General features: G+C 32.6%; 1 protein-coding gene across 1 annotated transcript; it reads left to right on the top strand.

The window, feature by feature from the left end:
• The first annotated feature begins 10,611 nt into the window (after nt 1-10,611).
• LOC129316101 (uncharacterized) lies at nt 10,612-13,447 on the top strand. The gene is made up of 3 exons (XM_054960364.1): nt 10,612-11,131; nt 12,158-12,530; nt 13,109-13,447. The coding sequence occupies exons 1-3, from the start codon at nt 10,745-10,747 to the stop codon at nt 13,309-13,311; spliced, it is 963 nt and encodes a 320-aa protein (XP_054816339.1). The 5' UTR covers nt 10,612-10,744; the 3' UTR covers nt 13,312-13,447.
• Nucleotides 13,448-13,660: the final 213 nt, after the last annotated feature.

Below are 13,660 nucleotides of genomic sequence, written 5' to 3'. Positions count from 1 at the left end.
AGTCTAAAGTAAGTCTATGATTTTGTGTCAGGGTGATTTGAAGGTTCAGATGGTAGTGATCATGCTATAATGCTATATGATATTGTGATATGCTATGAGATATTATGAATGTTATGTGAAAGTGGTGAAAAGCTGAGAATGGATATATGTTATGTGAAAAGAAATAGGAATAAGATGTATGATATAAATGCTATTTTAAAGCAATTTTAAATGATATACTATGCTTTACTTCTATATTGTTACATGTGATAGTCAATAGGAGTGAGTTATTTCATTACTGAGATTTTATCTCACCCCCATGGTTACATGTTTACAGGACTGGGAAGTGATCAGGGCAAGGGAAGAGAGTCTGGATCAGCTTGAGTTACAAAGCCATGTATACTCAGAGTTGTGCAATGAACTGAATTAAGAATTTGTGTATATATGTGTATATGAGTTGCTATAGGGTTGCATGCATGAATTGAATAGAAATTTTATAAAATCTAGCCTGATTGTGTGTATATGTACTGAATTGAGACAAAAGGCTATGATTTGAGTGTTTGTGTTGAAATCGTGATTGTTAGTGAATCTTAAGCTCAAGTGAGAAAGTATGATAAAATGAGTAATTTAGGGCTAAGATTGAGTAATACATGCATTGTAATGTATACGTATATAAATGTGATTAGAACAAGGCCAGGTGGCCTATGTTGTGCCAAGAAATGAAAAGTGGTGCAAGATTGTGAAAATGTAAACATTGGCCGTAGAAGAGTCAAATTGTAATATATGTGTATGATTGTGATATAATATGATCAATTAGGTATAATAGGTCCTTTTGCACTTAATTCAAGGCCTTGTATGGTCTAATAAGAGAAAAAGATTGATTTGAGCACTTGAGTGTGCAAATTTTTCAAAAAAAGTGACTTTTTGCACCTGAGTGTCTAAATTTTGATCGGACCATTAAATTGTATCCAAACCTATCTCATTAGTTAGCTTATAGGCTAAGCTTCGTGTGGGCACTTGAATCACTCCAATTGAATGTTGTATTTGAAAATGGTGCACGTTAGAAGTTCATCATTTTTACTGTCAAAATGACAGCAAAAAATCGTGCTGCGATGCATGGTGTCACATGCCGTGGTGTATGACAAAAAAGGTTGAGCATGTGGCTTTATGCCATACACCGCGACTCATGTACTGCACGCCGTGATGCACGAACCAAATTCCAACTTAATTTTTATAGTTTTAAGGCATGCAACGATGGAGGTGAATGTATTTAGGTTATTTTTGCTGCATATTCTCTGATGTATTGTGGTGTTTGATGTTTTGAGAAATAATTTTTCGGCCAAAGCTTTTTAAACTAAATTTCTCTTATGACTGATTGTGTTTGAATGTAGTGGTCCTGGTAATCTTCTTCTATATTGAAGAGATATAGGAGGAAGTTACACCCTCCAAAACCCAAACAAATTTGGTACCTAAGAAAACTTGATGTTGTTGCAGCTTTCTACGAGGAGCACTAGAGGAAAATGATGCCTAGATAGTGGTTGATCCAAAAATATGACTAATGACAACTCAATGTTCATCTACCTTGTGTAGCGATGAAACTGTCACATTTGGCAATAATGATAAAGGCACAATTATTGGTATAGGTAAGGTTGGCAAGAAATCTTCAACCACACCATGTGTTAATAATGTCTATTTCATTTATGGTTTAGGTTATAACCTTTTAAGCATAAGTAAATTATGTGATAAAAGTTATAAAGTTGTATTTAACTCAACTAAGAATGTTGTAAGATATGAAAAGAGAGGTAAAATCATCTTAGTCAGAAAAAGAGTTCAAAATGTGTACACCATCGATCTAGATGATAATGACTCTATGAACACAAAATGCTTAATTGATATTATTTTTTCATAGGGTACTTATGAGTAATATTATGGGTCCTTTTCTATAATTCTTGAGGTCCTTTCCTATAATTTTAAAGTCAACTAATAGTTAAAGATAATTTTTTTAACGGCAATGTGCTCAATGCACTATTTTTAAAAGTTGAAAAGAGAAATTATGCTACATGTAAGTTAAGGATACGAGATACTCTTAAACAAATAGTTAAGGGGTAAAAATGCCCTTTAACCTTTCTTTTCAATGTTGAACCTCTAATATTAGTTGTTGCTAGGAGTGCTATTAGTAGCTTTATAGGGTTTAAGGTTGTTACATGTGATTAAATTGTTGTTGTCGTCATCATTCATTTGATGCAAAATTGTTTATTTTCACTAGTAGAATTTTTGGGAGGTACAATTTTTAGGGAAAGTTTTGCCTAATTTTTTTCAATTTTGATATTTAGGTATTGAATCATGAATATTAGTTAGACGAGTGTTAGACAAAGGAGTAATAAGTATGTTAATAGAGTAAATTAGTTTTTGAAATTTGCTAAAAAAGCATTTTTAACAATAATGAGAGGCTTTATTGTCTTTGTGTAAATTGCTTGAATGAGAGGAGATTAGGTGTAACATCCCAAAAAATTTTAAGACTTGGATTTATTTAAAAAAAATAAAATATCTATAATTAAATTAAAATTTAAAATAATTTAATAGAGGTCCAGAGTTTGAATTTTTCTCAGCAAAAGTTTGGTTTTATTTGATTTTTATCAATGGAAAAAATTACCAAAGTTGACCTGGCCTTTTGTGCTATAATAAAAAATATTGGGCCCTTTCTTGTAATTTTCCCCAAACTTTTAGATCAGTATTTCAAAGAGCAAAAGAACGCAGAAACTGAAAAGAAAAAGAAAGGAAACGCGTGAGAGAGAGAGAGGAAGAAGAAAGGAGAAAGAAAGGGAGTTAGACTCGGATTTAGGAGACTTTGCGGCCGTTACAAGCTCGACTACGCAATAGGTAAACTCCCTACTTTAATTTTATTTCCTCCCTCTTTGTTTTTCTCAATTTTGGAAAAGGAAATTTCTGAAATTTGATCCAAAATGCTTTATTTTTGTAAGCTTTAGTTTTCTTGGGTTCTAGGAAGGATGTTTTGAGTTTCTATATGGTGTTCTAATGTTTTGAGTGGATAATTAGATGAAAAGAGGTGTTTTGGGCAAAAATTAAACCCTGAGAGATTGGGTTTTTCTCCTCAATGGTTTAAGCCTATTGATTTAGTTATAATTTTGCTATTTGAGCCCAATAAAATTTAAATTAAGGTTTGGTTTTCATTATAAGGGCTAATGGTGAAAGTCGGTGACAGTGAAGGTTTTAATTGATTAAAAATTATATAAATTAAAAATTAGCCTAGTGATGGCTAATAAATGGTTTTGGTGGTTAAGTGATACTATGTGAATGTTGGTTTAATATATGAGTTATAGTCTTCATTAATGCTATTTGACATGATAAGTGATGTGGATCACTAATATGTTGTAGGAATTGTTGGTGGAATTTGTTTGGAAGTTAAGAAACAAGTCGAGCCCTATTTTGTACAAAAGGAACCCTTTTGGTACCAAAGGGTTGAGGTAACAAGTGAATTTATATTTTTTATTACTTTGTTTTAGCTATTTTTGAATAAATATTACTAGCTATCATACATTACATGTTTTAAAAGATTAAATGTGCTTTATAAGGGGTTTTGGGGTACTACTTTGATTATAGTGCAAATATGTTTTCTAATTGTTTAACAACAATGTTTTTATGGAAATGAGATTTGTTTACATGTATTTTAATCATAAGGAATAGAAGTTGCACTTAAGGAAGTGTAACTAAGTAAGGTACCTTAGATAGGCTAAGGAAACGTTTAAGGGAGATTTATAAATATTATACTACATTAGAGTGTTGAAGTGGTTAATACTCGGGAAAGGTAGACACGAATTAAAGGCATGATCTCGGTGGGAGTTCACCAATGAGAAGGTGTGGACTTTTGATATTCTATGGCACACTGCCAGTATTCAGTGTTACCTTATGTATTATGGGCTTAGTGCACTAAAGTGGTTAGTATATTGAGTGTTCGACACCTCTCAGTGGGGGAGGGATCTGACATATGAAGTGTGAGGTTGAGTGCCTAGGCCAAGGTAGCCCTCACATGGAGAGTAAGTCGGGCTGGCTCTGGAAGGGAGTTAACTTTGACTGCTCAAGATTCACGTTAAAGGGGCATAGGCGGTTCAGTGGATTAAATCATGCCTTAGATTATGTTTTGTGCCTGTGGAGGTACAAGTAAGTATAAGGTTTACTTGCGAGTTAAAAAGTGCTAAGGGGCATTCTGTTGGTTATGAAAGGCCATACTGGCCTACGTCATGCATACATGCATTTTAAATGGCTAAATTTTATACTATGTTGAATTTATTATTCGTTTATTTAATTATAGCTTACTTTGTAATAATCAATGTAGATTTCTCTGTTACTGAGGCTATGATTGTCTCACCCCTTTCTTTTCAATATTATAGGTCCAGGCGGAGGAACTAGTGGAGGACGGGGAAAGGGGCATAGCTAGAGGTTGTTTGTGAATTGTAAAGAACCGCAACCCCTTTCTTTTGAGCAAATCTATTGTAATGTATTTAGGATTAGGGTGCCAGTAGGATATGATTATGTATATGTGCGTGAGTATGTGTGGATTGTATGGCTTGTGTATGAATTTTTGATTGCTTGTAGACTTGTGGCTAGGAAACTTGGCTATGGTATGTGGTTTTGATGGATTTATTTAGTAGACCAAATTTCCACTACAAGCAAATATTTATTTTGATATATATGTGATTCCACAAGCAAATGCAAAGTGGTTGCATTGCAAATGGTGTGTTATGGGCAAATATATACCTTGGATAGAGAGAGTGGGTGCATGGGCCCCACAGAGATTTTTGAGCCAAGTGAAAATGTTTAGCGTGTGTATTCATATGTGTATATGATATTTGGAATAGTTTTTGACCACTCTTGTGTGATTTGTGCATTTTGGGGGTTTAGGGTCCATTTTGAGAAATGGCACCCGAGTGGTCAAATTTTGGTATAAAGGATTTTTCTGCCATTTAAATATTCTATCAGGTGTTTGTAGTCCTATTTGACGTGTCCAAAGTGTTCCCACAAGTTTGTGACCATTAGGATGAGATTTGGACACTTTTGAAAATGGTTTTTTACCAAAAACTTGCACTTTTGCATCCGGATATCCAAATCTTAATCCGACCGTTGAATTTCTCTAAAATTTGGGTCACAAGTAAAACCTTTAATAAGCTTCGTGTGGGCTTTGGAATTACTTCAATCAGATATTGGATGGAGAAATAGCACACTCCGGAATTTGGTCCGGAGGAGCTATCATGACAGCTAAGGTGCTGTCATGACAGCAATTTATATTGATGTTGCAACATGCATGAAATTTAATTCATCTATTGGATCTTTCCAAAATTTGGTATGCTAATAGTACTATTTAAAAGTGACATGTGGGATTTGGGATCGCTCCGATCGGGGGTCGGATGATGAAATGGTGCATCCCGGAAGTTAGTCCGGAGGTGCTGGCTGTCATGACAGCAAAAATAGCCAATCTTTTAACATGTCTGATTTTTAATCCGATCATTGGATCTTTTTGAAATTTGGTATACTTATAGTACCCTTTGAATGTGACATGTGAGTTTTAAAATAGCTTCGATCGGAGGTCAAATGACGGAACGGTGCCTCCTGAAAGTTGGCCCAGGAGGGCTGTTTTATTGCTGTCATGATAACATCTTTTTATTCTACTTTTATCTAGCTTGCTTCTATACGCTATAGGTAGAACCTATAATTTTTTTTAAGGTTTTAAATGATTTATTTCTTAAGTTGGTTAGAGGATCAACTCCTTAACCACATTTAGTTTATTTGAACTATGTGATTTTTGGATAACACTTAGGGCAAGTGTTACACTAGGTGTTGCTGAAATAAGAGAGCACTTGATTTGTAATAGAATTTGTAAGAATTGTACCATATGGATTTGGCATGATGAACAATTGAAAAAACCCAGTGCATCTCAATATGTGAGAGTTGATAATATTGATGATGTAAGATGTAGATGAAGATTGATTAGAGAATATGATTCGTGATTGTGGGGAAGAGGCCTTTGAGCAAGAACATGTGTATGATAACTTGTGTATTGACATAAAGAGACCTATATAATAAGGGTGCTACAATAACAAACTATTGTCTACAGTGTTAAAATTGGTTACCTTGAAGGAACGAAGTGGGCAGAATGATGAGTTTTACATAATTGCCTAAAGAAATGTTCTTGGAAGACAATGAACCACCAAATCATTACCATGATGTCAAGAGGATCTTGTGTCCAATAGGTATAAAGAATAAAAAGATACACGCATGTCCTAATGATTATATTTTGTACAAAAAAGAGCTTGAAGGAGAGGGGAAGTATCCAAAATAATAGCTCCTATGGTGAATTTTCGACGCATCCCATTTCTTTGTTCAACATTCGATTGAGGTAATCTAGGTGTCTGTAAAAAGCTTTCTCTGATATCTCGCTAATGGCATTAGTTTTACATTCAAATCACTTTTTGATCAAAAGTTAGACACCCATTTCTAATTTCACTACTTTATAACATTATCACACAATTTGGGTGTCTAATGTTCAACTCAAGTGCCAAAAGCTGTTACAAACTCATAGATCACATTTAATGGACTATACAGGACTTGTGCGATATACCATGACAATCAAACAACACATATCTCATATTTCAATGCTCAACCCCTTGATCACAAAAACATAAAGGGGAGCTAAATTCTCATAAGTCATCATATAATTCATAATACCCAAACATTTACACATCTTCTTCCTACTTGTACTAGTATTTTAGCTCTATATAAACTTTACAACCACATTGTATATAATTCAAGGTACAAAATACACATTCAAATCAATTTCACAATTAGGCAAGTAGTCAAAAAATCATATGATCACATATAGTGCAAAAAGCAATTTTTACTATAGTTAAACACTTGTTTTCGCAACACAAGATGGTATGTAGTAGAAATAAGTGTAGCAGTAATAGAAGAATTTTCGCCGCAAGTCATGGCAGAACTGTAGTGGAAATGAAGCAATAATGGCCATAAGTCAGAGCTTGGCCTATTGTTGTAATTAGTAATTATGGCCACAAGTCCAAGCTTGACCTGTGATGAAAATTGGTGCATATAACCATTTATGGGACTATTTTGGCCACAGTTATGCTATACTACTGTAGTCATAATTGCTATTAAAAAAAAAAACAACCACCTTTTATAACTATACATTTCTTACTTACAAAACCAGTATAAATACATAAATATTCTTCAACTAGACTTTTGACTAAAATTGCATCAACATAACAGATATATACTTCAATTATCATCAAACACCCCTCTAAAAGAATTATCATCAATACATAAACAAATTTCAAGTATCTTTACGAGGAACTTACCACTTGCGATTTAATAAGATACTTGTTTTCAGACACAAGAGTTTTAATTTTTAAAAACATACTCTTCACCACTAAGCATCCCATTTCTAATTCCAAATGATCCTATAAGCAATTTCATTGCCCTTTAACAACATTAAGATACAAATCAACAAATTGCAGTTCAAACTAAATGGCATAGCAGAAAGGTATTTAAAAAAAAAAAAAAGAAGTGAAGAGATTACAAGAACATGCAATTTGAGGACGTCGGATCCATGTATGCTTGCCTCCTCACTTATGTCATGCACCTTCCATGCGTGTTTTCTTACTTGTGATCTCCTATGCACATGTTGGCTTACTAGTCATGGATCCCCCTCCTATATCATAGCCCATATCTACCACTCTATTTCTTAGACTTAGCAACTTATGCATAATTTATAATGACAAATATAATCTGAACGAAATAAAGATAGAGGCTTCTCGCCTTTCTTTCTTCTCGAATTTATTCTGCAGCAAAGTCAACCACTGAGCTAGGGTATTTCTATCCCTGTCTTAAAACAAAAAATAATTCACCAACATTGGCAAAATTGTGCAAAAAGAACAAAAGATTGAAACATGTAGAAGAACGGATTAAGTTCTAAAAATTATTAAATATTTTAATAATTGCAAGTAAATATTTCTCCTACTTTGAATTTTTTGTCAAGTGAAAAAGACTGGAAGTGCTTGAAGCCTATGAATTAAATTGCATAATTGAACTGCAATTTAATTGCATAATCGAATTAAATATTTCTTAGAACTTTCATGGATCAACCAAATGAATATGGGTGCATTCTAATAGTTTAACAATGAAGTTTAAAGGACTTATAAGCCTAAGGTATGTTCTAATAGATGCATTCTTATCATATTAATCATGTGAATAGTTCTCCTTAGAATTCACATTGAATTTAAAACAAGAAATAAAAAGATTAAATCTATGAAACTAAGTCTTCTCTTAATCTTCATATTTTTGAAGGTTTTGTTACTTCATGATTTAGCATTTGATCTACACAAGTAACAAATTCATTTTCTTTTAATTTTATGATCATCAAAACAAATGGCTTAATGAGTTCAAGCTTAAATGGAGTTTTTCAAGTTTATTTGAGCAACCTAAATAAACTTGGGATAAAAAAAATATTACAACTCCTAAGTTTGATCCTAAAATTTTTTGAGCTTATTTGAGCTGACTCGTTAGGCTTGGTTAGAATAAGCACCTCTAATCGGGTGTTTAGCACTCCTCAAAAAAATTTTGAGAGAAAATGGTCTTTAACCCTTCAATTTAAATATTTGAATTAATGACAGTTAAATTTTTAAAAAAGTTAAAAAATAAATTATAAATATTAATTTAAACAGTTGTAAGTTGCAATTATCTTATTTGCATCTAATATTATTACATTTGTAGTTATTTGAAATATTTGCAACTAATTTTCATAAAAAGAAATTTGAGAATCTAACTATAAATCTTTTTAAAACTATTTAAGCCATTTTTGGTTTTTCATTTTATTTTTATTTAATTAAATGTAAAAGAATATATTTTTTTGGTTGCTGTTAACATATTTTTTTATAATTCTTATTAATATTAAACAGATTCATAACATAATAAACATTCTATTATGATCTAATCCATTCAATTTCATTATATTTTCACTCTCATTTTTTATCCGTAATATTTTTAAAATAATATTCAACATCTTAGCAATTTTCTTTTTAAAAAAAAAAACGGTTCTCTAACCTTCCTCTTTTTTTAAAAAAAAATTGAAACTGAAATGCATTCATAAATTGAAAAAACCTAATACAACAACTTAAAGCAAAAAGTCCAACCATCATCATTCAAGGTGGGGAATGATAAAAAATAACCCACGGTCTTTCAAATTTAACCTTTCATTTGGAACAAGTAGGAAATAAGAGGAGTTAAGTATATTTTTGCCCTCAAACATTTCACATAAGGTCTATAGTTACCTTGAATTCAATTTTAAGTTATTTTTATCTTGAAACATGTAAATTCGACACCAAAACACTGCTTGTTAACCATTATATGCTTAGTTGGATGTATTTTACTGACTCTTTTTTTAATAAGTCACATGACATCTAAGTGGATGTATTTTAAGACATGTGTAGTTAGATTTTTTAACATTTAAAAGAAAAATGGTTCAAAAAATCTAATTCAAGACACGATGTCCTCCTAAGAAAATATTTCAAAGATAAAAGTAATCCTATTTAATTCTAACTGGGTATCCATTAGGATGTCATGTTGCCCAAAAAAGTCAACAAACATGTTCAGCTATACAGATAACTATCAACAAGTGGCATGTGAATGGTATGACAATACAATATCAAATTTTTAAAGTTCAAGAGCAAAATGATTTAAAATTGAGTTCAAGACCCCTGCAGACATGAAAAGTTTAAAAATAAAAATGATCCTTAAATCCAAATAAAAAGGAGAGAAAATTAGAATAGAAAAATAAAAGGAAAAAAAAGACTATTTTCTCTTAGAAAATTTTTCATTCAATTTTTCCTTATTTTAAAAAAATTAACTGGGCTGGTTTGGTATTCTATTTTAAAAATACTTTTTTTAAAAAAAACTTTTTTGAAAATATTTTTTTTGCTATCTTATCACAAAGCCAAAAAATAAAAATTATTTTTAAAAACAAAAAAAACTATAATATTTTTTTATGTGTTGATTAGAGGCTTTTGTAAATATAACTTATATTATAAGATTAAATTAAGCATATAGTCAAATATGTATTATATTTTACATTATGATCTATTTATTATATTTATCAATGATATACTAGTGTATATCAATAATAAATTTCTTATAAATTTTTAAATTTTTAATGATAAATTTTTTGTATATTAATATAAATTGATTATACTCCCAAATTTTTAAAAATTTAATCCATATTTTTTGCATGTACAATTTTTTTTCCAACTAATGGGCCAATTTATTATTTTTTTATACAAAATTAGAAAAAAAGCATAAATAATTCTTTTACGCTTCAATTCTTTTTTCTTTTTGGTACAAACCTTTCATTTCATCATTTTAAATATGTTTTGTACAATAATATTTTAATTATTTAAACATATTTTTTCAAAATTTATTTTAGAAAAATTACTCTACAAGATTATTTTAACAAACAAAAATTATATCTAGTTTCTTTTAATAATTTTCTCCCCTTATATCTTTACCCCATAACAGAGCCTAAACAAGTAAAAATAACTTTTCAAAATCATTTGCAGAAAACACCCAAAAATAGTGAACTCAAGTAATCTAGAGCATTTTTCAGAACCGCACAACACGAGAGCCTGAGGGGATAGCAGATAGAAGAGGAATCTTCAGTGGTTGTGCCTAAAACGCACAATCAGCAATGAAGATGATCCATATGGGCAGTACCGTTATGAATCCAAGTGGAATTCGACTTCCGTTTTCGGTGAAGTCCATTACACCACAATTGTGGGCACAGAGAAATTTGGGATCCAGATTCCGAAGTTTGAAGTGCAGAAGCGGCACAGAAGAGGAAATTAATAACAATGGCAGTGATATCAATTTCAAGGATGCAGTATCAGGCATGGTGGATGAGCAAGTGCAGGAGCTGTTGAGCAAGAAGGAGAATAGGGCTTTGCTTGATGGGTTAGAGAAGGCGTCGCTGAGGGTTGAGATGGCCAAGAAAGAACTCGCGTTGATTGAAGAACAAGAACGTGCCGCCAAGCAGTTCAGGGACTACATCAACCAGCTTGAGGGCAAAGCTATGGAGGTAATATAGTCTTACTTTGTTAGTTTTGTTTTGGTGTAAAATACTAAAATGCAGTATTCATGGTTACTGTCTTAGAGTTCTCAATTTGATCTCTGGTTATTCTTTTTGAACAACCTATGAAAGTAAGTAGTATCCTTCCTTTTCTAAATCATGATCATTTGGCAAGCCACTTTGCCATTGATTAGTTATCACCTTTACTTTGTTGTTGTCACTGTTCAATTCCTACTCAAAAGCTGTAGAGTCTGAACGACATTAGGTGGCAAGGATGACAAATGGAGCATCCATTATTGTTGAATTTGACTACCACCAAAGAATTAGCCTCCATCAAAGATACTTATATGGCCATTGGCCACTCAATCAAGCAATTTCCGAACTAGTGAAAATCCCCATAAGTCAGCAAGAAGAACACGTCCTGCTCCTATATGCCTGAATTGCTTGAGGAAAATTCATTAGGATGCAAAATTGAGAGCCTTACACTTTCTGGAGTAGAAATTTGAGGAGGATACGTTCTAGGGAAAAGAGAAAGAAGCATGGCCAAATGTGCAGTTTACAGTAATGCATAACCATAATGAAAGAGGAGGAAAGGGTTTGGGTGGCAAAGTGAAGACGCAACTTATAAATTCAATCACTATTAAATTTTTATGCTATTAATGAATTATTACGTAGGACTAATATATAGAATCAAAGGACTTGCGAACATTATTTTATTGACTGCCTTCTTTGGTTTCCATATTTCCTTAGAGAGGAGGAAGAAGACAGCTGTAAGTTAAAGGGCCAGAAGTCCCTCTGAAACCAAGAAATTGCTTCTTGCTTTCTTGTTAACCATCATATAAAAAGACATGTTGCACAACTTTACCCTATATCTGTGATATACAAGAGATAGTATTCATAATCAGTAGATTATTATCCTTCTGAACCCCAAGGATTTTCAAATATTGTATAGGCTACCCTATGTCACAGCAAAGCTTTCTTTCAATTCCTTTTGTATTCTTGAATCATTACTAATGAAAACCGCTTGTATGCAAGATTGCAGAGTGTCAACGAGAAATATCAGAGGCAAAAGCGTTGGTTGAGGAAGCAGAACGCTCTCTATCACTAAATGGGGAAGAACTTGAAGATGGGAATGTAGCCATGGGGAGCAAAACTGAGGAAATTGACAGGGATAAAGAGAGGTTGGAATCAGTGAAGGCAGCATCTATTTCTGCCTTTATAGGTACCGTTGCAGGGCTCCCCATATGCTTGACTCAGGCCTCCAACTTTACTCAACTGATTCTCCCTGTGGCAATTAATTTCATTAGCTGTGCATTGTTTGGAGTGACCTTCCGATACACTGTAAGGAGAAATTTGGATGATGTTCAGCTTAAGACTGGAACAGCAGCAGCTTTTGGTGTCGTTAAAGGTAGTCACCACATTTACATGTTAAATATGATTAAATTTGAAAATACAGATACCTCTGGTGCAATTTGAAAAGACCACCCTCAACTGTTACTTTCTAGAATTTGAACCTTCAGGCTATTGTGCATATGGAATTTGGCTTTATTTCATAAAAATGTGGGAAAAATACAACTTCCTCTTGAGCTATCTGCAAAACACCTCAACTACCATTCTTTACAAAATAAACCTTTGGTCCATTTTTTCTGTTCATCCAGTTTCCTCAAACTCTGTCATTTGTGGTTTCTAGACGAATAAGAGTGTGCCACATGCCAAGTGACAGAGCTTGGCTTGAATCTCCATTAACAGAAAAATGGAAGGAAGGTTTTAAATCTGATAGTTGAGGGGATATCTTTTGGTCTAAGTTCTTGTTTTTGGAGGGAGTTGATAGAAGGGCTTTTTATTTCCCCTTTCGTTGAAATCAATTTAAATCCAGACATGTTATTTTCGTCTCTCTTCTTCAATGGCTATAAGATGGATGTTTTGTCAAAGCAATGCAATATGTGTTTAGAATTAATGTTGAAACAAATTTGTGATGTGATGCAGGTCTTGCAACTTTGAGCGGTGGACCACTTCTTGAACTGAACTATGAGAGCTTCTTATCACATGCCCTGAATGGCACAACCTATGTGTCTGAGAATCTTCTTATTTTTGTTTTTGCTGCAGTTGGTCTAGACTACTGTTTCAAGACAGGGCTTTTGAGCCCATTTCCGATAAATAGATCGGTTTCAATTAGGAATTCAAAGTAAATGCAGCATTAATTTCAATTGCATGCCCAGACTTTACATTTATTGATCAATATGTTGCTATTATTAACCTCACCACTTGTAAATGCCGAAAATCTTCGAAAATTATGATGAGTATTAAATTATTTGAAGCTTACAAGCTGTGATATGGGTCTATATGAATCAAAATTTTGACCTTTTATCACCATTTTATAACTGAATTTTAGTTCATACGATGAAAAAACCTGGCTATATCTCTTTAGCCTTTTGTGTATATATATATTTTTTATTTGTATAAATGCAGCAGATAATCAACTTTTGATAGGCTTTGGACAACTGCATATTAGCTAAGAATAGTTTGGAAGCTTCAAAT

Source organism: Prosopis cineraria, unplaced genomic scaffold (genome assembly GCF_029017545.1).
Source record: "Prosopis cineraria cultivar Desert tree isolate PC_DT_omini unplaced genomic scaffold, ASM2901754v1 PC7, whole genome shotgun sequence".
In the NCBI taxonomy this organism is placed as follows: Eukaryota; Viridiplantae; Streptophyta; class Magnoliopsida; order Fabales; family Fabaceae; genus Prosopis; species Prosopis cineraria.
The sequence above is the reverse complement of the archived record's forward strand: the minus strand, read 5'-3'. Positions and strand labels throughout refer to the sequence as shown.

Coding starts and splice junctions, on each gene's coding strand:
- LOC129316101 (XM_054960364.1), top strand. CDS start 10,745: ATGAAGATGATCCATATGGGCAGTACCGTTATGAATCCAAGTGGAATT. Junction 11,132..12,157: donor TTGAGGGCAAAGCTATGGAG/GTAATATAGTCT, acceptor CTTGTATGCAAG/ATTGCAGAGTGTCAACGAGA. Junction 12,531..13,108: donor AGCTTTTGGTGTCGTTAAAG/GTAGTCACCACA, acceptor GATGTGATGCAG/GTCTTGCAACTTTGAGCGGT.